Source organism: Eurosta solidaginis, chromosome 3 (assembly GCF_040869045.1).
Source record: "Eurosta solidaginis isolate ZX-2024a chromosome 3, ASM4086904v1, whole genome shotgun sequence".
In the NCBI taxonomy this organism is placed as follows: domain Eukaryota; kingdom Metazoa; phylum Arthropoda; class Insecta; order Diptera; family Tephritidae; genus Eurosta; species Eurosta solidaginis.
In genome coordinates, this window is record NC_090321.1 from 3581825 (window position 1) to 3607199 (window position 25375).

General features: G+C 33.4%; 2 protein-coding genes across 6 annotated transcripts in view; one reads left to right on the plus strand and one right to left on the minus strand.

Moving 5' to 3' along the window:
• Positions 1-25375, minus strand: part of LOC137243127 (cilia- and flagella-associated protein 161) — an 85590-nt gene that overhangs the window by 20609 nt on the left and 39606 nt on the right. Inside the window, exon 1 of one of the 4 annotated variants that reach the window (XM_067770423.1) lies at positions 1131-1247. The exons of the other annotated variants lie outside the window; for them this stretch is intronic. The gene's annotated coding sequence lies outside the window, so the exon portion shown is untranslated. Of the gene's footprint in view, positions 1-1130; positions 1248-25375 lie in introns of those variants that run through there. 4 annotated transcript variants of the gene reach the window in all.
• Picot (putative inorganic phosphate cotransporter protein picot) overlaps positions 725-25375 on the plus strand; it is a 78731-nt gene continuing 54080 nt past the window's right edge. Inside the window, exons 1-3 of one of the 2 annotated variants that reach the window (XM_067770418.1) lie at positions 725-1068; positions 22679-23414; positions 23890-24051. In XM_067770418.1, the coding sequence (XP_067626519.1) occupies positions 23991-24051 (61 nt within the window). In that variant the 5' untranslated portion in view covers positions 725-1068; positions 22679-23414; positions 23890-23990. Of the gene's footprint in view, positions 1069-22678; positions 24052-25375 lie in introns of both variants that reach the window. The other variant, XM_067770417.1, reaches the window with a different exon arrangement.

Here is a 25375-nt window from a genome sequence, read left to right on the forward strand (position 1 = left end):
AGTTCTTTTCAAAAGTGAATTTTTCCAATTTTAGATTTTCAACGGTTTGTTTAGACTTTTTGGTTTGTAAAAAAGCAAAGTGGGACTACAAGTTTCTATTTTAAATAAAATAGTTATTAATAGTATTATTATCGATTATTAGCTATTATGTAAAAGCTAATGCTTTGAACTGTGAACTGAAAATTCTCGCACTCGATGTTAAAGCACACATTTGGGTATATAAGGTTCGCTTTCATCTGCCCTCGCTTTTGTTTCTGTTCGTCATTCCCAATTAATTTTTGTTCTCTGTAAGTTTTCAGTTGGGTTGAGCAGAGCAGAACAATACCGTAGCGTTAGGTAGGTGTAATTTCTAAGTCAACAAGAGATGAACGAATCTCTGATGTTATATTAGGAGCGAAGCAGCGCAGTCGACGTCAATGGGAGCGCTGCATATACAGATCTTTTGTTTTTGGGACTTGATTACCTCAGAGCGCTGGTTACCTGCATGTCGCATAGGCAAAATGTGTTTGTTGTTGGCATTTTTTGTCCATTGTTTACAACCGTTTTATTTCTTTATTATTCATCAAACTTTTAATCATAAAGCAAACACAATCGCTTGCGGTCGCCAGTTAAATTTAAACGAATTGTACTTAAATGTTCAATTAGCCAAGTTAATTCACTGCCTCATCAGCTGCAGATTGGAGCACAGCTTTTTGGCTGTCGCGCGGGTTTGTATCAAGCGACGACCCTGTTTGGTATCAGTTTTATTTTATTGGCGACTCGGTTTGGTCTAACGTCCTCAGCATTGATTTACAGCATCCCAGTGCTCTCGAATGGTTACGTTTTTTTCGCGTGGTCTTTGTTTTCCTTCTTTTTTATTTACATCTACACTAATTTGCATAGTTTTTGCGAGCAGTTTGAATTCGAATCAACACATGTAAATGCTAGTTCGGTTGTGGCAATAATTTATTAAAAAAACATAAAAAATATAAGCGAAAGTGAAAAAAATCGTGTTCAACAAATTAAAACCTTTTACATATACATATGAGTTGTGAGCAATAACTAATTGAAGATCTAGCAAAATAATCTGTAAGTGAATATTGATTAGCTTAATTTTATAAAATTTATACAATGTAAATAAACAAACTTACATATATGATATAATTTTAAATTAGTTTACGATCAGTTTGGTTATTTTTTATATATTTAAAGCTTTTCCGAACTATTTAGATAAAGTGCAAATGTACTTATATATTCAATGTATGTAAGTCTGTGGCCGTCCTCAGGGTACTGTTTTACGCTAAGAAAGGAACACGCTCAATCAGTTCAGTTTGCAAATATGAAGGAAATTTAGAACTTAGAAAAGGCTGAACTGGACGGATAGGTAACATGGTTTTCTTTTAATTTGTATGAAAGTGAACGTGTTGCGCCGATTGACAGAATAATTTTAGATCTGTGTCTCTTCTGACAGATCATTTTGGACTGATTTTCCAGGAATAATGGTGTGTCAATGATGTTTACCACCTTGTAGCTAGTCTATTATAGATAAATGTGAATATTTTGTAGTACAAATCGGAAAAATCTATTTGTGAATACATGAAAATCAACAATACAGCTTATATTTTTAAACTTTTGCCTTACACTTAACTGGCAGCCGATGCCTTTGGGTTTATTTGCAAGCTTCGGAAAAAAAGAATTTTTTTTCGGAACCCTCTCAGCATAGACATTGCCATTTTTTTCTTCGATCCAACCTAGTGTGCATATATTTATACCTACATATATTTACGTGCTTGTAGATGCTTGTTTTATCAATTCACTAATAAGGCATGCAAAAATACAGATATCACGCAAACTTAATCGCAAATTATAGCCGGGCACTTATCACCTGTTTTTGACGAATCGTGATATGTAACACATGAAAAAATAGAAAAACATTGTTAAACATAGTCATGCAATTTAAAATAAAATATTCGATAATAAATGGAAAGTCATACAAAAATATTTGCTTGAGAAATAAAAATGACGAACTAAATAAAGTTGTTAAAAAATATATCCCACCTACAAAATGTTTCTTATTTCTTGCTGCAATAGTAATTTTTGGAAGTGTTTTGCTATTAATCAAAATATGAAGCAAAACAAATTCTTGGCTTATCAAAATAGTGTGGAATTACTCATTTGCATTATTTTACTGTCGCAATAAATTTTTTTTATTTAGTTGTCAATTGCATGTGGGTATATGATATAAAACTCAACCCGATTAGTACTAAAAAAGAGTATTTTACAGTGAGAATAGTTTAGCTCCCATAAACTACAATGTTAACTTTTTCCATAATATTACTATTTTCCTCATTTTAGTACCTGCATGATATTGGTGTAAACTTTTATTTGCATTTACCTGACTACAGCCAACAGCTGACCCTTTTCTTATCAATGTAAATATGTTCATGGAAATTTGCAAAATAGCTAATATAAACATTTTTGCATATAGTACTATGTACATTAGAGTGTCTCACTGTCAAAATCATAAGGGTGCTAATTTTCCACTACCACTAAATGCTAAGAGGTAGTGGAAATGAATATAAATGAAGTACATTTGAATAAGTTCTCCAAAATATTCCATGAAGTAGGCCTATGCGAAAGAACCTTTATGGGGTCCACACCCGTTGCGTTTGACTCGCCAGAGTCATGTCTGTGTGACTAATACTAAAATATTTTTTAACTAACACATCGAAACTGAAACTCGACTCTGACCCCATATGTGTAGACACTTTTATAATTGAAATGCTTATTATAATATTAGTAGTTTTTATAAATATATTTTTATTACAAAGTATTTAAAATCTTTCTGCAACGTTATCGAGATTGTGGGCAATATGCTCTAAATCATTGAACAAATTTTTCGATAGAAAATTAGCAATAATTTCAAAATTATAGTGAAAATGAGGGATTCCTATTACAACAAGTAAGGAAGGCTAAGTTCGGGTGTAACCGAATATTACATACTCAGCTGAGAGCTTTGGAGACAAAATAAGGGAAAATCACCATTTAGCAAAATGAACCTAGGGTAACCCTGTAATGTGTTTGTATGACATGTGTATCAAATGAAAGGTGTTAATGATTATTTAAAACGTAGTGGGCCTTAGTTCTATAGGTGGAGGCCTTTTCGAGATATCGCAATAAGGGTGGACGAGGGGTGACTAGAATGTGTTTATACGATATGGGTATCAAACTAAAAGTATTAATGAGGGTTTTAAAAGGGAGTAGCCCTTAGTTGTATATGTGAAGGCGTTTTCGAGATATCGACCAAATTGTGGACCAGGGTGACCCAGAACATCTTCTGTAGGGTACCGCTAATTTATTTATATATGTAATACCACGAACAGTATTCCTGCCAAGATTCCAAGGGCTTTTGATTTCGCCCTGCAGACTTTTTCATTTTCTTCTACTTAATATGGTAGGTGTCACACCCATTTTACAAATTTTTTTCTAAAGTTATATTTTGCGTCAATAGACCAATCCAATTACCATGTTTCATCTCTTATTTCATATTTGGTACAGAATTATGGCATTTTTTCATTTTTCATAATTTTCGATATTGGAAAAGTGGGCGTGGTCATAGTCGGATTTCGGCCATATTTTATACCAAGATAAAGTGACTTCAGATAAGTACGTGAACTAAGTTTAGTTAAGATATATCATTTTTTGCGGAAGTTATCGTGTTATCGGCCGAGCGCAAGGACAGACGGTCGACTGTGTATAAAACCTGGGCGTGGCTTCAACCGATTTAGCCCATTTTCACAGAAAGCAGTTACCGTCATTGAATCTATGTCCCTACCAAATTTCACAAGCATTGGTACATTTTTGTTCGACTTATGGCATTAAAAGTATTCTAGACGAATTAAATGAAAAAGGGCGGAGTTACGCCCATTTTGAAATTTTCTTTTACCTTTGTATTTTGTTGCACCATATCATTACTGGAGTCGAATGTTGGCATAATTTACTTTTATACTGTAAAGATATTAAATTTTTTGTTAAAATTTGACTTTAAAAAAAAATTTTTTTTAAAGTGGGCGTGTTCGTCATCCGATTTCGCTAATTTTTATTTAGCACAGATATAGTAATAGGACTAACGTGTCTACCAAATTTCATCATGATATCTTCAACGACTGCCAAATTACAGCTTGCAAAACTTTTAAATTACCTTCTTTTAAAAGTGGGCGGTGCCACTCCCATTGTCCAAAAATTTTCTAATTTTCTATTTTGCGGCATAAGATCAACGCACCTGCAAAGTTTCATCGCTTTATCCGCCTTTGGTAATGAATTATCGCACTTTTTCGGTTTTTCGAAATTTTCGATATCGAAAAAGTGGGCGTGGTTTTCGTTCATTTTAAATAGCGATATGAGATGAGCGCTCAGGAACCTACATACCAAATTTCATCAAGATACCTCAAAATTTACTTGAGTTATCGTGTTTACAGACGGACATACGGACGGACTATGGCTAAATAAATTTCTTTTTTCACCCAGATCATTTTGATATATAGAAGTCTATATCTATCTCGATTAGTTTATGCCGTTACGGATTACCGTTATGCGAACAAAGTTAATATACTCTGTGAGCTCTGCTCAGCTGAGTATAAAAAAATAATTCATTGGTTTTATGCATATGGCTCAATGAGATATTTTAATTTGAGATTTTTCGTATTATCAGGGAGACATCTAAAGCCCATCCCAAATTTTCCAATACTTTATTTATGCTCATGACCCACTTTCTGCACTGAAAGTGTCTTTTTTCAGTTTCATCTTTATAGAAACGAGTGCGGAAAGTGAGTAAGACTCTTTGGGGTATTCCAAGTCAACACAGTTACTTTTTTTATGAGACTCTCTTCTTCTCTTGCTCACTTAAACCTTTGCATTTTTTCCGTTTTGGACGGGTGTCCTATGCGAAACAGAGAAAAATGAACAGCTTCGATGGAAAAAAACTTCATCAGTTTTTCTTGAGGCACCTTAATATAGGTACAGCAGTCATTGCGGTAACAAGGTTGCTACCTTGCTTCATTTAGACCAAAGTTGGTCCTTTTTGTTTAAGTTAAGTCTGATGGCCTGGTCAGGTCTGAAATATCCATATTACTAAGTTCATGACGATAGCAAAAGGTAAAGACAGTTGTTAAAATAAGTAGAGGCGGGGCGCTCAGAATAACCTTCAACCTAAGAACAATCATTGAAACTAGAACACTTTCAGTTTCGAATTAAAACTGGTGCGAACATTTTATTTAAACTTGCCTACATGAAATAACGTGGTTTTATATACGTCTTTCCCATGCAACACTAACACACTTCGGTTATTTTAGCCTAAGACTATCACAACTGAACGGTGCTTGTCTTCCACCCTCATAATGAAACGCGTTATGGTATTTTTTTTGTTTTACCCTTTTAAATTTTGACTTTTGAACCGGGTCAATGGCTCAATCTGTAGATAAGGAGACCCGTTTTATTATTTAGTGGAAAATATTTTGTGAGAGGTACACGCACACCCACGTAAGAGCTGCGACGAACAAACAGGGTGACACAATTTTTAGTAAAGAAAACGCCATTAGTGTTGAAGCCTACTAATGCTAGTCTGCGTTGGGAGCGAAAATATTTTATTTAGTAATTGGGATGAGATTTTTTGGCACCATGTACATAAAAAATTTAAATTTTAGTGTGCTTTGCTTTCAATTTCTTAGTTTTGTAATTTTTTACCACAAATTTTGGCATTGAAAATATATGAGGTCTGGCAACTGCGCTAGTAAAGAAAAAGTTGTAAATATGTTTTGAATATTTTTCCGATAATAAATTGTCAATTATTTTGCTGTGTGAATTGAATTGTACGAATATGGATAAATCGTGAGATAGTGCTAACAGTTATTAGTTCATTATTTTCTTAGATAAGAATTTAGTAATTATGACAGGGTTTAGTTGGATTTGAGAGAAAAATGAAATAAAAGTTTTAATGAAATTGTAGCAAAATTATTTATTTATTTAAACTAAATAAAAATTTTATAAAATAAAAAAGCAAAAAAAAAATAAATACAAAAAAAAACAAATGAAGTAAAATAAAATAAATTTAACTAAAATAAACTGAATTAAAATTAAATTAAATGAGATAAGACAAGGCAAAATAAAAGTATATAAAAACATTAATAAAATTAAAAAGTTAAATAAAAATAGATAAAACAAAAGAAAAGAAAATAAAGTAAACTCAATATAAAATAAAATAATTAAAATAAAAAAATTAAACAAAATAATAAAATGATATAAGATAATATAAAATGAAATAAATTCAAAATAATAAAGCATGAAACGGAAAAATAAAATAAATTCAAATAAAATTAAATAAAATAAAATAAAGAATAATAAAATAAAATAAAATAAATTAAATCATAATAATACAAAATAAAATAAAATAAAATGAGAAAGAAATAAAATAAATTAAATCATAATAACATAAAATAAAACAAAACAAAATTTAATTAAATTATATTAAATAAGATAAAATAAAATAAGTTCAAAATAATAAAAATAAAAAATTTTAAAAAAATAATGTCGGCAACAGAAAAAATGTAAAAAGAATATCTATGTACCTATAAGTTTAAAAAAATTTGTTAACCAGTTAAACCTATAAGCTAATATAAGTAGGTGTTGTTGTTGTTGTTGTAGCGATAAGGTTGCTTTGGGGAGTGTTATCGATGTGATGGTCCTTTGCCGGATACAGATCCAGTACGCTCCGGTAACACAGCACCATTAAGGTGCTAGCCCGACCATCTCGGTAACGATTTATATGGCCACATGTGTACATGTTCATACATTTATATGTACCTACTATATACATAAATTTAATTATAGCCAGTTTTATTCGTGTCACATTTGTACAATTGAATACAAACATAAATAAATAAACTGCAGTTCATATACGGATGCAGCCCATACATTTTTTCTACAGAAAACACTCGTAAACTCAGCAGCACAAATTTTTAAAGTTCAAGTGCAAATTTCGTAATATCTGAGCGTATGAATGTACGTGTTTGTACATGTATATCTGTATGTAAGCATGTACTGTTATTGTAGAGAAACGTGCTACTCGTTTAGACGTGCTCTAATCGTCTTCAGCGTCAACATCAATAATAGCAAATACAACAAAGTTACATATTCACGACAATTAAAACATTTATTTATTTATGAGCCAAACTAAAAATAAATTTAATTCAGAGCTTAGAAAGAACAAAACACAACAATAAAAAAGCAACAAAATTAAAAACAATTTTATTTTGTCATAAACATTCATTGGCAATACGATAATTTACAATTCCGGTGCTAGGCCACATAAATTTAAGCAAAGAAAAGATTATGTCGTCAATCCCGAGTGGAAAACTCCCAAAATTCGTTGTTCACGCACAACTGAGATATACCAGCCTTCCACATTATGAAAGGGAGTGTTTTGTATTCGACGCATCTGCTGTTTGAAGTCAGCAAGGAACATGTAGGATCCGAGTAGTTAATTTTTTCAGCCCAACTGGCCAATGAGTCCCCAATTTCAATATTAGTTTAAATTACAACCAAAAATTAAAATTTTCTGCTTAAGACCTAAAAATAGAAAGTTCCCTGTGGTAAGTCAGTAACTACCCTGCAGCGAATCACTTCGGTTCCGAAACAACGCAAAAATTTTCAATTTAGGAGAAGGTAGTAATTCTAATTATGTCCTCTCGCAGTGCTGTCAACTGGCACTATTAACATTGTGATGTATTACGATATGGCTAATGAGCTTAAACTATAAGTATGCCTTCTTTTCCAAACTTGAAACGCTTTCACACTAAGGTGTAAAAAAAAAACATTGGCAAAAACGTCAAACCAAGTGTTCGGAAATTTGCCAGTTCGCCTAGGAAATTTGCCAGTTGAAAGCTTGAATTAAAAGTTTTCCCCAGAGGGTCGTAAATACCTACTACTGTACTTGTTCCATTAGTAGTTATCAGTGTTAGTCTTCTATGTGAATTTAAAATGTGCTAGTTTTCATTGCATGCCTAGCGGACATTATGTACCAAAAATTGATAGTCCATATTGGAAAAATAATAATTCTCCATCAACTCCTTTTCATTATCTTCCTCTTCCCCACAATTTTCAAATTCCTATCTCACCATTCTCAGCATCTTACTTTAATACTCTTTCAAGCTCACTTCTACACTCTCACTCACAGGTCCACGCCTACAGACAGAATCGTCTAGGTATTTAAGATCTATTTAGTATTCGCATAGCCATCCACTGATAATAACCATGACAGAGACGATCCAAAACCCTGTACTTGGCCAAATTAGCCCCGTATACCAAAATTGCAACATTGCGATAAAAATCAACAATAAAAAGCGATCAATGTTCTTAATATTTAAATATGCAGATGAGATAAGTTGAGAACATGATTTCAGCTTTATCGTGAAGCATTATATAGATTAAATATCCAAAAATAGACAAATACATATGCCATTTACCTTAACTCACTTCACCTGCACACCCCAACTAATCTAGCCCTACAACTTACTGTTTTGTGTCATAAATTATTGAAATGTTTGACATTATAAAATTTTATGACATATAACGGCATATAAAATATTTAAAACAGTGATATACATGAGAGCCTCATGAAACCAGATTTACCAGAGGAAATGTTTTAAAAATTTTCCCATCTAAAACAAAAAACTTCAACCATCGTAGGAGTGCGGGTTCAAATCCCACTCCCGGGAGAAGAGACTTTGAAGATATTTACAAGGTATATTCGAAACGGCTGTCGCCTTGTCCGTCCTGCTGTCACGTTGTTTAAATTTTTCCCAAATTATTAAATAAAAAATGTCAACTTATGCCCAAAGATATCCACCTATGTTGTTATTTGTTAATAATGCTGAGTTTTAATAAAAAAAAAATTTAGTTTGTCTTTCATTATAACTATGCAGATTCGTGATAGGCTGAATACTTTTTCAAACAGGCAACTTGTGTGACTTAGAAAAGTTACATACATGAAAACGCCGCCCAATGTGGGCCCTCATTATTTTGGAAGAAAATTCATATCAAAGCAAAAATGCCGCCTTTAAAATAACAAAGTCATTTTATGAAACTTCTAACAAGCGTTTTAATTAAATTTACACGTGTTAACACAAAGAACACTTAAGTAATTAGATAAGAAGCAATTCAGCAGTCAATCCATATTTTATCTACTTAGCACTTGATAGTATCAATGGAATGGTAGCATTGAAATAATGAGATAGAAATCGAAAGTACTTATAACTAAATTGCATAGATTAGATATCATTTATTTGAACTTCATAATAACAATTTAACAAGTAAATTAAGTTTCATAATAAGTCTTTATGTAGATTGAATATCCTTATACTAATTCAATATATGTATTTCCAATTATTTGTTTGTGTCTCTATAAACTTAGCATTTGGAAGCCATTGATCTTCATCTAAAGACTGAAGTTTGTTCACTCAGTATAAACAGTTTGTACAAATCCAGTAAAAAATTTGCCAAGTTCTGAAACCACTTAAAGTTCATTATTAATGTCGCGCCGATTGAAATGTGTGAAATGATATCCCAAACCAAGCTGGCTCAAGTAAGAGAGATATTGACCAATATTTTTACCCCGTGTACCTTTATTATTTACACTAAACAAAAATAATCAATTGCCGCTGCAAAGGCTGTATGAAAGATCGGCAGTATAAAAGGGATTTATGTTGAGGTTAAAAAACGCGTAACCTATAAACATATTTTAGAAGGACATTTTTCTGAGCTGGGTCGCCCCTCGGCAGTGTTTAGCAAGCATTTCGAGTTTATTTCTGCCATGAAAAGCTCTCAGTGAAAACAATTCTGCCTTGCAGATGCCGTTCGGAGTCGGCATTAAAAAAATAGGTCCTGTCCCTTCAATTTGTAGTACATATTAAAAAAAGGACACGACGCAAATTGGAAGAGAAGCTCGGCCTAAAATCTCATCGGAGGTTATCGCGCCTTACATTTACATAACCATATCCGTAAAAGTAAGGGAAAAATGAAGGCAGTAAAAACGGATATTAGGGGTTTTTTAACACGCTTTTATTAGCATGGCCTGTATCTATGTATGTAACGGAATCTTTGAGCTTAACTTTCACCGGTTTCTAGAAGCCTGATTAATTTGAAACTTTGCACACGAACCAAGGACCGATGACAATGCATTAATGTGATGGTGTGGTGACATAAGGTCAACGGCCATAAGGTCAATTGGCCTTATTACCACTTTGAATGGCCATAAGTTTGATTGAAACTTTGCACACGTATCAAGGCTCGATGACAATGCATTAATATGATGGTGTGGTGACATAAGGTCAACGGCCATAAGGTCAATTGGCCTTATTACCACTTTGAATGGCCATAAGTTTGATTGAAACTTTGCACACGTATCAAGGCTCGATGACAATGCATTAATGTGATGGTGTGGTGACATAAGGTCAACGGCCATAAGGTCAATTGGCCTTATTTCCACTTTAAATGGCCATAATATTGATTGAAACTTTGCACACGTATCAAGGCTCGATGACAATGCATTAATGTGATGGTGTGGTGAAATAAGGTCAACGGCCATAAGATCAATTGGCCTTATTACCACTTCGAATGGCCAAAATTTTGATTGAAACTTTGCACACGTATCAAGGCTCGATGGCAATGCAATAATGTGATGGTGGGATGACATCAGGTTAACGGACATAAGGTCAATTGAACTTATGACCACCCCAAATGTCCATAGATTTGAAACCTTGTACATAATGTGAAAAACGCATTTAATGACAGAAGTGTATGCATGGTACATCTACAAAAGAGCATACTGGAGCCCTTTTTATCACATTTTTATTAGCTTGGCCTGTATATATCTATGTATCTTTGTATCCATGAATGTATGTAACGGAAACTGGAGTGGAGCCAAGAGCCACGGTAGTGCAGAGCTCCGAACTCCGTTGCACCTTTTGAAGTATTTTAAGATAGGTCCTTTTAGCTAGTGCAGGCCATCAGACCAAGGCGCCATAAAGAAGAATCGGGCGCACAATGGCTGTGTAAATCTAGTAGGTCACCTTAGGGGAGAATCCCCAGGAGGTGCCAATTGCCCTCTTGTAGGTGAACAGCTCTGCTACTGCCTTCTTGGATCGCTCCACTATATGGTCACTCCATAATAGCTTCCTATCAAGAATGACTCCCAAATACTTGACTTGATCGCTAAATGATAAGAACGTACAGCCTATTCTTGGTTGTGTGAGATTTGGTACTTTGTACCTCCTCGTGAAGAGGACAAGCTCGGTTTTATCCGGGTTGACTTCCAAACCTGTGGAGGGTTGTACTCCTGGAGCTGCTCCAGGAATGTCAGCTGGGTCCGTTGGCGTCACTGGAACCCAGGATCTAGCCCTTGGTCGTGAGGGGATATCACGCGCCTCCACTACCTTGAGGCGCGCGCCCGGATATACCACCCCTATCAGCGTGACGGCGGCCCTATAGAGGTTTACCGACCTGGCGTCGTCACAGGCAATTAGCTTGATATTGCCCTGGAACCACCCTGCATCGGTGTAAGATGGCGGTGGGCCAGGGTTGTCTTTCTTAACCTTAACGGCCACCGTAGCGAGCGCGGCCTCGATCCACTTCCACTGTTGTTTCGGGATCCTGCCATCTTCGCTGCTCTCGTCTATAATGCCAATGATATGCCGACCCTTGGCAATTTGGGGAAAGACCGCGTCCAGCCTCCCTGCGTCTTGGCCCTTTTCGGTGCCGTGGGGATGGATTCATCCATGGACCGCTGGCACTTCGAGGTTTCATCACTCTCGACTAAAACTTTTAAAATTACTTGAACTAAAAATTAAAAATAAATAATAGTTTAAAAAACTAAAACAAACACGCTTTTATAGCTAACCGAACTAAAAAATAGAAATTAATTTTCAATTAAAAAGAGTTTATATAACAGTAGTAGAAGGTCAAACAATCATTTATAGTTAGTCACCTCAAAATAAAATTATAATAAAATTTGAGTTATTAACAGAATAATTTAATTCACAGTAAAAAGCTTGGGGTGCTTGATATTGAATGTTACAATCATTCCATTGGCAACTATCTGAGAGCTGAGAGGAAGGATATGAAATGTAGTCAAATGCACCCCACGCTTTTTAATCTGAATTAAATTATTCTGGTTATAACTCAAATTTTATTATAATTTTATTTTGAGGTGATTAACTATAAATGATTGTTTGACCTTCTACTACTGTTATATAAACTCTTTTTAATTGAAAATTATTTTCTCTTTTTTAGTTCGGTTAGCTATAAAAGCGTGTTTTTTTTAGTTTTTTTAAACTATTATTTATTTCAAACCAGGACACACCGTTTCATACATTCAAACAGAGAATCGGAATTTTTTCCGATAAGAAGAGAACATTCCAAATCGTTGTAGTTCTTGTAGCGATAAAGATGGACACATCATGACATTGGGTACAGAGGGGATACTTGTGCATAACAATATAGAGCTAAGTGCTACATTTGTCCATGCGTAAGAAATTGACGCACTTCGAACAAATTCGAAACTGTTTTGAAACAGCTTCATAAACATTTCGGTATGACTTCAGGATTATTAAAGTATTACATTATTTCCAAAACAATTTGAATAAGAGTGATTCCAGGATCACTTCGGGACTATTTACGGACAGCTTCAGAATCATTTCGGGACTATTTCGAAACTACCATTTTTGGACTGGTACAAGTTAACTGTATGGCTGTTTTGGGATTCTTTTTGACAAAATTTCAGAGTTGTTTCCAGACTGATTCGAGATAATTTTGGGATAGTTTACGCATTGGTTCAGGTATACTGCGATACTATTTTTGGTATCATTTGGATACTATTTGGAAACAATTTCAGAACTGTTGCCGGATCACCTCTGGATTATGTAAGTTAACATTTCAGAGCAACTTCTGGATAATTTTGAAACTGTTTTGAAACCATTTTTGTACTCTACCAGGAAGACTTTGGACTATTTTGGAACCATATCTAGGATATTTTGTATCCAATTTTGAAAATTGTCAGGATCACTTCGTGACTGTTTTAGGTATCATTTAGAAAAAACTTCAGAATCCTATCGAGACTGTTTCGGAGTAATTTCAATGGTTTGTATTTCCGTGTCTCTGATTGTATTTCTTTCATGACAAGCTACTCAGCAAAAATTAATCTGTCTTAGCAGATGCTGTTCAGAGTCGACACAAAACATGCATGTTCGGCCAATTCGTTTGAAACATTTTTTTAATAGCACAACACCAATTGGTAGAAAGGCTCACCCTTATCCGCATGGTGGGTATCGCGCCAAAAGTTAAAATTATTTTTATTATATCGTGAACGTCATTCTTTTTCGATTGGGTAATGCACACAATTTCGTTCATATATTGAGTTGGTTGTTGATTGTTAACAAAAGCTAAATATCAAAACAAAATTTATGAGGCTGCTAAAACAATATCTTTATGACCAAATAAAAGGCAATACGTACATTGTGTTTGTACGTAATTCTGAAACGTTTTGCGCGCTTCAATTGTAAAATAGTAGCAATGACTAAAAAGTAGTAGTAGTTGATTTTTATACATACATTTTGATTTTGATAATATAATTTTTTATATTTTCATTATTACATCGCCTGAGCATTGAATTATCACCATGCTTGAATTAAATAAAATGATAAAACATATTCTTTGTGCAAGTGATGCTCCTGATAAGTTATAACTATGCCTAGAAATTTCTCCCTGCAACAGGGTCGCACAGCATTTTTCAGTATTCAGGAGCATGGTGTTTTTTCGGAAAATCGTTAAAATATATATCGGTATAATACACCGTTTGGGACAGTCATTCCTAGACGTTTTTGAGATAGAAAATTTTTAAATGAAATTTCGAGGTGGCACGCTGTGTTGCAAATTCTGAAATAAGCCGTTTCGAAAAAATTTTCTGAGATAGGCAGTTTTCGAAGTTGCAGTCGATTTGCTAAATTTTTTTATTATTTCGAGTTAGAATTGTGAATTTCTGGTTCACCGAAGCCGGTTGCCATTTCTTTAAAATGATTGAGTACATACATACATAAATACCTACTTACAGTATGTAAATATTTTTTAGAGCTCTGCAACAACGCCATTAAACGTTTGTTGATCTTTGTTTATAACTTTTGAGATGTCAATAATTATCTATTCTTGCTATCAAGTAAGCTTTTGAACAACAGCAAATATCACATACAAGCAAGATGATGAATCTTAAATGAATAATGGAAACATTGGGGTTGTTTCATTACCAGGTATTTTTCCCATATTTCTTGCTACTATTTACAATTTTTTATTTACACCTTTTTTTCTGTTTAACATTTTTCCATTCGCTAAAATAATAAGAAACGGGTTTACCTAAAGGTATGCGAAACTGAATTTCGTTGTTAATCTTTCTCAACTTATTTTTGGTTATTCGCTTACTCTTGTTATACTCAGCTGAGCAGAGCACACAGAGTATACTAATTTTGTTCGCATAACGGTACCCAGTAACGACATAAACTAATCGAGATAGATGTAGACTTCTATACATCAAAATTATCTGGGTGAAAAAAGAAATTCATTTGGCCATGTGCGTCCGTCCGTTCGTCTTTCCGTAAACACGATAACTTGAGTAAATTTTTAGATATCTTAATGAAATTTGGTATGTAAGTTCCTGGACACTCATCACAGATCGCAAATTAAAATGAACGAAATCGGATCACGCCTATTATTTCGATATCTAAAATTTCGAGAAACCGAAAAAGTGCGATAATTCATTAACAAAGACGGATAAAGCGACGAAACTTGGTAGGTGGGTTGACCTTATGACGGAGAATAGAAAATTTGTAAAATTTTGGACAATGGGCGTGGCACCGCCTACTTTTAAAAGAAGGTAATTTAAAAGTTTCTCAAGCTGTAATTTCGCAGCTTAGTATGTCATGTTCGGTTACACCCGACCTTAGCCTTCCTTACTTGTTTTTTGCAAGTTGTCAGTTTTTATTTATTTTTCGTTTGTTTACTTTATACAAATTTTACGAACAATGAACATTTATTGTTATTTGTCCAATGTTTAGATATGCATTGATTACAAAAAATTGTATCTAACAAAAAATATAAAAATTTTTTTTACTAGGCCGTGAAGCGTTTTGTGGTTTTGTGACTTTAGAGAGCCTTAGAAAGTTTATAAGAACAAAAAAATAAATAAACTTAATGGTTATTTTATTCGGCTTAGTCGCGAAAAACCAAACATTTTACCATTTAGTTTTGAATATTTTGGAAAATTTTAAACAAAGTGACATCAGGAAGGACAAGGCTGTCGATTATACCTTGTAAATCTCTTCAAAGCCTCTTTCACACTGGAGTGGAATTCGAACCCGCACTCCTACGATAGTTGAAGTGTTACAAATGCATTCAGCCACGGTATGCTTTAGTTGTTTTTGTTTTTATTGGCCATTTGGTTTGGGATTCTTGGTTCGACTTCGAGCTTAAGGTCTATAACAATAATTTTTGCGATAATTGTTATTTTTTTAATTTATCATAACTGCGCAAATAGAAATCAATGCGCACTCTGATTTGATTTGATTGAAATTTGGCCCCAAAACAGCTTAATATTAAAACAACTCCAGATGAAAATTAACAATTTTTGTAAAAAAAAAAACTAATTCAGTTAATTTAATTAAATTAAATTTTTTTATAGAAACTATTTTAACTTTGCATAGAAAGTTACGTCGGCACAAAAGAAAAATTAGCACAAAAACAAAAAAATTCCGCAAAATGGGTCAAGGATTAGGAGTTTACTTTAAATCCGATTTTGCACTGTGTTGAAACCAGTATTGAAAAGTATTGCAGCTCAAGCAATTTTCTCTATACTTTAAGTTGAAGGTTTCATTCAACTTTTTATTCAATATTTCATTAGAATGAGGCCAAACTATTGGAAAAGGAGAGCCGTATTCGAAAAATAAAAAAAATAAACAAATTTTTGTCGATTTTATTTATCTTCAAAATAAATTTAAATATAAATTATGATAATAAAAAAAATTCAGCCTAGTCCATTTAAACAATTTCGTAGCGATTTGCTAATTTGCGAAAATTTATATTGTAATATTGAACTAATCTCTTGACCAAGTTATTAGCGCATTTTTGCAAAACTGATACTAGCGGCTTTTTTTTCAAAGTGATTGATCGGATATGAACGCGGGAGACCAGTTTTATAAGATATGGATTTTTGATATTGCCTATTGTGACAGAAGCGGAACCGAGAAAGTCCAATGTACTAGTTGTTTGCCAGCAAGATAACACTTACCGTTAAAGAGAAAGAGAGGTAATATATTACCAAAAGCCATTGTGAATAGGACAAGTGTAATATCTAAGCATAAACGTCAAAATAACAAACAGGCGCGCTCACCTAATTTTTTAAATAACTATCGTGGTTTCATATTGCATCTCTTTCACTGAAGATAGTTAGCCGGAAGCGTTGGCATATTAAACACTCGGTCAAAACGCTGTCAAAGCGTTATTAGTCTCCATCTTGAATAACCTGTCAGTTGATTTGACATATAAGGTATCACATTTGTTTTATACACAATGACATAAAAAAAATTAAGATAATGAGATTGGCGGTGAGATGCAGCAAGAACTCGACTAAAGAACACAAGCGATGAAATTTGTGTTATATGCAGTGACAGAAGTGACGTAGGTGTAGACAGTGATGCTTCAGAAGTTTTCTTTTTCCAGTAAAGTTCAAAAGAAAATTAAGCAAAACTTGTGTAACGAAGCATGGGCGAAGACGCGCAAAAGTCTAAAGCTCGATCGTTCTCTAGCTAATACTAAGTTTCGTAAATAGTTAGACATATTTATTCGGCATTATTTATAAAACTTAATATAAACGACACGAGAGTAAATATTTGCAGTGATAACAACAGAATAAAGGAATCGACGAATACACAACAACAAGTAATGAGCTGTGAAGAATCATGATTTTATTTGTAATAGCGATATGAGAGCATATACGCACACATACATAATTATTGAGATAGCTTTTTTTTTGCAAAACGATTTCGAGGGGATTTTGCCAATTCATCACGTAATAAGCAATCAAAATTCAAATACAAAGCTAATTGCAGTCAATAATGAATGTGTCTTTTTGGCCTTCATAAACTTATTTGCCCAATTGACGACTAAATATTGAAAACGTTTAAAACTCGTGAATATAATAAAGAGTTAGACTATATTTTAGGATAGGTTATTAAATATACATACATACATAGTATTAGGTGGGCACTTGAAGATAAATATTCACACATTGGAATAATTCTCGTCATTCAAGGTTATTATTATATATATTGCATTGCATTTGGGTATATTTTTTAAGAAAATATTGTTGGCATTTGAAAGCTATACGCGTTAATATATGTATGCCAATCCTCTTACCAAATTTGCAAACGTCGCACGTTCCCAAATAGCGCATGCGCAAATACTTAATCCCAGACAATGCTTAACACAAAAAGGCTTCGATGTCATGGCTAAAAATTTTTTTGAGGGGCAAATCAGCAAAAATATCACCCACATCAAAAAATTGGGCAAATTATTGCTCATTGTGCTATATGCTCATTAGGCTGACCCAAAAACTGAAAAGGGTTCAGCATTCATCTACTTCAAAGAGTTTTCCCAATCCGGTGACAAAAGTGCACGCAATGATGCAAGGAAAGTTTTCTATCGAGAAGTCGCTCACGAGTAATTTCGGTAATTTCTACACTCGGTTAGCGATGTAACGGATCAGTGGGGGTGTTTTTACCTATCAATCCCACCTCTGCCAATATTGAGAACTTCAGGCAATCTGGAAACTCTACTGGTATGAGGAAAATGCCGTACCACTGGTTCACTATGACGAGTTGGTAATATTTAAGGTTGTGTAGCTATGTGCTGTGTTAAATTATTGAGTTGACATTCAGTGTGGAACTACTGGTGCTGATACAATATATCGTGATACCTTGGCGCAATAAATCTCCAGTAACGCCAGATGTGTAAAAACTCGTTTTAAGCTGGCAACACTTTAACTCACTCCAGTTAGGACCGCTAAAGCTTTAGGAATCGAGCGACAACTTTTAACGGCTGTTGTTGTGTAAACAGCCAATTAATATTTTAACAGCTGAGTTCGGTTACTTTCTAACAGAGCTTGTAAAAAGATTGAATCAATTGAGTGTGCATTCTCTCAGCATTCTTTTAAAAAATGTGATTTATTGGTTGCATATTATAAATCTCCATTCCTGAATGGCTCAAAATACCTTAACTCAAATCTAAAGTGTGTGTGTTATTGAATGGTAAAATATAATTCAATATAGAGTGGGAATGTAGGAACCATTCCCAATCTTTAATGAATGTAAACTTGAAATGAATGCACACGTTTTTCCATTCAGTACTAAATACTTTTTCTCAAGGGTTCTTTTTTTTGTATACTTTCATTGCCATCAGATATGTTAAATCAATTTAGGAGTTGGGTGCAAAAAAGGCGTAAAATTTATCAATAGAAATAATAGCTCCTTCTAATTATTCAAGTAGTTTAATATTTAAGAATTCATGAGCTTAACCCCGGCTTATAATAATTGAATATTCAATCATTATTTTTGAAAAGAAAGAAAAATTTGCTGGCATACTGCGATTTTAACATTTCGAAAATCGCCACATAATCATCATCAGTCAATTTCGAATGTTATCAACGGCTTCACTGATATCCGAACCGCGAATCACACGGTGAAACTACAGTTGCCTTAAATCATCGAAATATGCCATTAAATGTTTCTTTCTTTACAGTTTCTCTTTAAACTTCGCAAAGACAATCTATTGCTTTCTTGCTATATGTCAAAATGGTTCTATATGTCCTACTTATTTTGTTGATGTAGTAAAATGGATATTGTAAATGACCACATTGTGCATTGACTAAATAGAGTAAATTGTGGATATTTTTTGCTGATAATATAACAAAAACAGATACTTGAGTTTAAGTCGTTTAAAATTAAATACATCAAAGTATATAGGCCTATCAGCGATTTCGTTGGAGCTTCCTAATTCCGAGAATTTCGATAAATATATGTCTAATTCCATGGCATCGTCCTACAGGGATTCAGGATTTTTCTATTCACCTGAGTCACCTTCCCAGTTTTCCTTCATATGTGCCACGAAAAAAAGATGTTTCATTGGGAGAAACTCTTCAGAGGTTATTAAGCTGCAGATGATGTTATGACAGTGTTTGACGGAATATAAATATAGGGCCCGAGTGATTGAGAAGGACCATTAGTCTCTCTGCCTTTTTACATGGCTTTTGTAGGTTTAATTCTATCTTACTTGAGCAGATTTGTATTCAAAGTTAATTTTCTTTGCTGTCAACAAAGCTACAACTATCTATAGAGCCTACTTTAAAAGACTGTAATTACAAACTATTGTGTTTAGAAGAATATTTTTCTTAGAAAATAGAGAAAAATAGTATATTGCTGTTGCAATTTGGAAACTCACAAACCATTATCTATACAGTATTTGACCACAAAACCGCTAGGAAGAATATATGAAGGAACTTAAGAGCTTTTATATCTTTCAATTGTTTAATCAACAATTGAGGACGTTCAAATGTAGATTAGTACTTTTTCCTGCAAGCCTTTTATATGCCACATTGGCAACACTTATTTAGAACGATGACAATTTTCGGAACAGGGATATTGAAATATTTGTCATTTGCTTTTTTATTATTAAATTTTTAGAACAATTTTAATAAAAATGCTTTTTCAATTAACTTCTTTGTGCTTTATTACCATTTAAATAACGAAAAAACTGGTCATCACTGTCAATAACTAAATTTTTGTGTTGATATTTTTAAGAGGCTTTAATTAAATACAACCATGTGATATTTGAGCGGGTTTTGTGCTTGTACGACATTTTTCATAATTGATTGGTATTAGAAAAGTGTGCGCAATCTCAGCAAAGGCTGCATTCATTTGAATGCTTATTCTGTGTTGAAAAATATTTGTGTTTCATTCAATTACTTCATTCTTTCTTCGAAGAGTTCAAGAGTGCATTCTTTTTTTCCCACTACTGAATGAAGAATGGGTTGACTTTTAAGCCACATTCCTTAACAAGGAGTGAAAGAATGAAGAAACAGCATCCTTAAATCAATGATTTAAAATTTCAAATGATTGCACACTTTTACAGCTCTGCTTTCTAAATAGACAATAAAATGAATTCTAGTACCACATACGAAACAGCAATGGTCGAGATTGGTCGAAAATGTTTGAACTAAAAAATTTTTAATTATTTTATATTGGGCCAGGTCGTAAAGTTTAATTATTAAATTGTGGAGCTTTTCGGCCGATTTTTTTGAAATAAAACCATCGTTTATTTTATCTTCTACGCGTTTCGACGCATATTCGCGTCTTCCTCAGGAAGGTAAGTTAACAATTATTTAAATATCACATCTGGGTATAATCAATGGAAAATTATATATATATAAAAAACACCGCACATCTTCTCTTGTTCAGGCTCAAACATTTTGTGTGATCGCAGTAGCATATGCGCAATTTATGTTGTCAACGTCTTCTTTAAAATTCATTGCTTTGTTAAATTGTTGTTGTATCCGTAACCCTTCTAGCGTCATCCTTCTTCTTGTTCTGTTCTCCACATCCAATATTTTTGTGTTGTTAAAATCAGCTGTGTGGTTATTTTCTATCAGGTGTTGCGCTAATGCTATAGTGTATTTGTTGTTTTTGGCATCGGATTTATGTTCGTTTACCCTTGTTTCAAGCGATCTTTTTGTTGTGCCAATGTAAACCTTATTGCAGCTTTCTCCTTGTTGTGTAGTTGTTCTTTATTAGTTTTGTCCTTTGTTTTTGTGTATATGCTACCTATGGCCGTGTTTTTCTTTTGACTCCATGGGTGGTTCGACAAATAGTGGATCATTCTCGATGATGCTACGGCTTTCTTATACCAATTGGTCCTTATTTTGTTCTCTGTATTATGGACCTCTATATCTAGGAAGGCTAATTTGTTGTTCGTTTCTCTCTCCAGGGTGAATTTTATTTTAGTATGTTGTCCATTGAATATTTTTAGTATCTCTTCCACGTCATTAATCCTAACTATAGCGAACATGTCATCTACATATTTTGTTATGTATTTTACATGTATGTCCTTAGATCTTAGCTCAGTGATGCTGTCGTCAATAATCTTGTCCAACACAATATCTGCTATGGTTGGTGATAAGGGATTGCCCATCGGCATACCATATGTTTGTTGGTAGAAGGTCCCATCGTGTACGAAATAATTATTTTCTCTCAAGCAAACTCGAGAATTTTGAGAAATTGGGTTTTTGAGATTTTTGTGTGGTTTTGTAAACCTGTCCATTGTTTCATTATTGTGCCAATCGCAAAGTGAATAGGTATGTTTGTGAATAGGGATACTACGTCCAATGATATTAGAGTTTCGTCATCTTCAATTGTTAGATTTTTAATGTTTTCTTTTAGTCGTTGTGAATTCTTTATATTGTATTTGTCCGAAACGATGTTTTGTAGTATCTGACCTACATATTTTGATAATCTCGAGCATGGTACGTTCACCGAAGAAGAAATTTTTATTTTCATCTGTAATATCCACCTAACTCAATGTTGATGTCAACATTACAAAAAATACACGAATACCCAGGCGTAGTAATATTCGGGCCTGTTCTGGATTTCGATTCCGACCAATTTATTCGGAATCGAAATGGATTGGTGTTCTGAATATCGATTCCGATCAGACTTGGTCGATTTGAAAAGTTTTACTATTAAGCACAGATAATCACATTATTTTTCGCACAAATAAGTTTTATTAAATTAATCATTTTATTTGGAAGATTTATAAAAACTTTTTGCTGGACTATTTGTTTATTTAATACAACAAGTCTTAATTTGAAAATTCCTATCAAAAATTTTCCAAGCTAAACAAAGCGATTCTGATCGAAAGGAAACCGACGTGTTCTCAATTTCGATTGATTGATTTTTGGGATTTTTATGCACAATTGCACGTCTTCTTGCCTCTGCATTTCCAAAAACCATTGGTGCTGGCATTTTGTTAAAATTTTTGCACAATTTTAATTTAACTAAAACCAAAATAAATAAAAACAGTTGTTTCGCTTGATTATCGACTGGAAATGAAAACGATTCTAAATCGACTTCGAATCGATTTGTTTCAATCAGAATTGAGAACACCAAAAAGACTCGGAACCAGCCTCGTTTTACTTTTCAAAACGATTCGGAATTCAGAACAGGCCTGATTCATAAGACTATCTCACTTTCTCTTATCGCGTTATATATTTTGTATAGCATGGAAACAATAAATTACTTGTTCAGGAAAGCAGAACAAAATAAGTTTTGCCACTTTTAAGGTTTAACGAAGAAGCTCTCTAACTCGATTTTAACACGGCAATCTCGCGATTTTGAATTTTGAACTTATTGAAAAACATTTTTTTTTAATATTTTTATAGGTCATCCTAATTTACATACATGCATAAATATGCGTATATACTACTTTTGAGTAAACACGCCAGTATTTATCATTAATAAAAATATATTAAAAATCTATTTACATTATTTTTATTTGACAGATTAATGCGAGAGACATGCGATACATTGTTCTAAGGATGGAATGAAAGCTATAATCCTAAAAATTTGTGGAAATCAACGACAAAAAAGAGTCAACGGCAGCATCAACAGCCCCGATAGTTAAAGCCAGTACTTTCGTGAATAATCGCTTACGCTACAAAAAAACTCGCAAAAATCCACACAATAAACCAATAACAAAACTGAAGTGCTATAAAATTGTTTACCAACAGTGATTAACAAAAGTCAAACGACATATAAACGAAAACGACTGCAGTGAAGTCAGCAGCTGACCCGAAGCAGACGCGCAATAGTGAAGGTACATTCACTCACTCACTGACTCAACGTTACGACTACCTGTTTGCCGGCTTATCTACCTACCAATTAGCGTACAAATAAAACTAAAACATTTTATTGAGTGTGTGTGTGTGTGTGTATAAAATTTCAATTTTTTTTTTTTTCATTATTGTGTTTACAGGCCTATAAAGAGCAGACGCTCAGTCAATTATTGTTGTAGATTGTCGTTAGCAGTTTCGCAGATTTGTTTGTTGTTCTTGTTGATCGTAAGTCTCATTTGACTTGAAAAAGTCAGTTAAAGTGCGCGAATTTATCAGAACGTTGCCAGACACGCAGCGTGAAACAGCGGCGTTTAGAAGAGCAGAAAAATTTGTGTAAAAAATAACAACAAACGAAGAAAGTTGTATAGCGCACGGAGATAATAATAACAAGTTCTGCAAAAAAGTAAATGTTATTAAAATTAATTAAGAAATTTCAAATTTAATTTAATTTTTTCGATTTTTCTCTTAAAAAAATAAATAAAAACAAACAACCAACGAAACCGAAAGTGCTTCAACATTGCATTTTTTGCATTGCGAACAAAAACGTGCCGATAAAAACATAAACAAAAATTGAATTTCAGCACATCGAATAATGTTTTGTTGAGAATTGTGCAATTTGAAAAATGTAAATGATAAAATAAAAAAAAAATTAAAAAGAAAAAACCGCATTACCTCATTACTTATTAACTGCACAGAACAAAAAAACCCTGAACTAAGCCAATAAAATATTTTAAAATATCGAACGTTATAAAATTTGTATTAATCGCCCACAGTATTAGCGTGCAATATTTATGATTAAAGTTTTTACGCTGTGACCTTGTGATGACTTGATTTTTCTTTACCAAAAGCAAAAGCTTAAATATTTTTTTTACGTTTAGCAACTAAAAGTGTTAAAACTTGTGAAGAGTTTATAACAAACGTACAGAAAAATTAATCATCGTCGTATTAAAAAAAAACACAAATTTGAAAAAATTGCAACATGTCCGCCTCCAAGGAGCAAATTTTTGCCAGCCATGACGCTGATTTGGATAAACCAAAAGGTGAGTTAGGATAAAAATCCTTTTTACATTAAAACTTTTTATTGAGCAGTTCACTTTAAATTATAATGTAACACCGTCTGAAAGGTTTGCAGTTGAATAATGTTTACTAGTTCTTGGAAATCGACTATTCGAATAATCGATTAGTCGATTAGCAAAACTTTCTTAGTTAAAAAATCGATTAACACTATCGAAAAGCTGTTTTGCATTCCACTATTGACAGATTTGACTATTCAAATAGTCGGTTCTATAATTTTTGTATGAGCTCTGCATTACGTAAAGACGTTTTGGGGTTATTCTTAGCCAACTGCAGCTCATAAATTTTACACTTTGCTTCTGTGGGATACTCGAAACTAGAAAACAAATTCCATACTTTACTCATTTTGTAGCAAACAATTTAGTTTTTTTAGGTTTTATGATAAAAAAAATGAATTTATTAATTTGCATGCAATATTGAAATCGAATACTAGTTAATCAATTACCAATCAGTGCAAAAGTTGAAACTTGAATAATCGACCAACGAATAACTGTCGATTGTAAACAAGATTCTCAATGTATATTCATAAAAAAAATTAAAGGTTTAAAAAGCATTTTAAAATGATATATTTTTTTTAATATTGGGGTTAGTGTTAGTACTTTACAGCAACTGTTTTTTTCTTTTTAATACTTTTTTTTTTTTGGATTTACTCAACATGTGTTGAGGGTGATTCTTTTTAATATTTGAAAAAAAAAAAAATCATACATCAGCGATCAAACAAAGCGACAGCTGTTTCAATTTTGCCATTTAATATCTCGGATGGTTATTTCTAGGAACTTTTAATTTACAAACACAGAATTTCTATTTCACAATACAAAGCTAAAATATTCTGCGTGCACAGTGGTTAAGGTTGTACTGGTAAGGGAAAAAAGCTCAATATCTACACCAAACTTTAATATATTTTCACAAAACTTAAAAGAAATAACTTCTTGAGGTCGCTGACCACGAATCTGACTTTTTTTAAACTTCACGCGGCCGCTAAAATTTGTATATATTTCAGATAAACGAACACTAACACAGCACAGCAATTAACCCTGTCGTTGACTACCAAGTATATGGGAATAACAATTGACTGCAATTTGAATTGGAAAGTATGCATCGAAGAGCGGGTACGGAAGGTCTGCATCGCCTTCTATGCCTGCAAATCAATGTTTGGTAAGAAATGGGGACTCAAGCCAAGCATGGTACTTTGGATGTACGAGGCGGTGGTGCGATCGGTGCTTACCTATGGTTCCATAGTCAGGTGGGAAGCTCTAAGTAAGAGCTACAATCTCACCAGCTTGCAAAAAG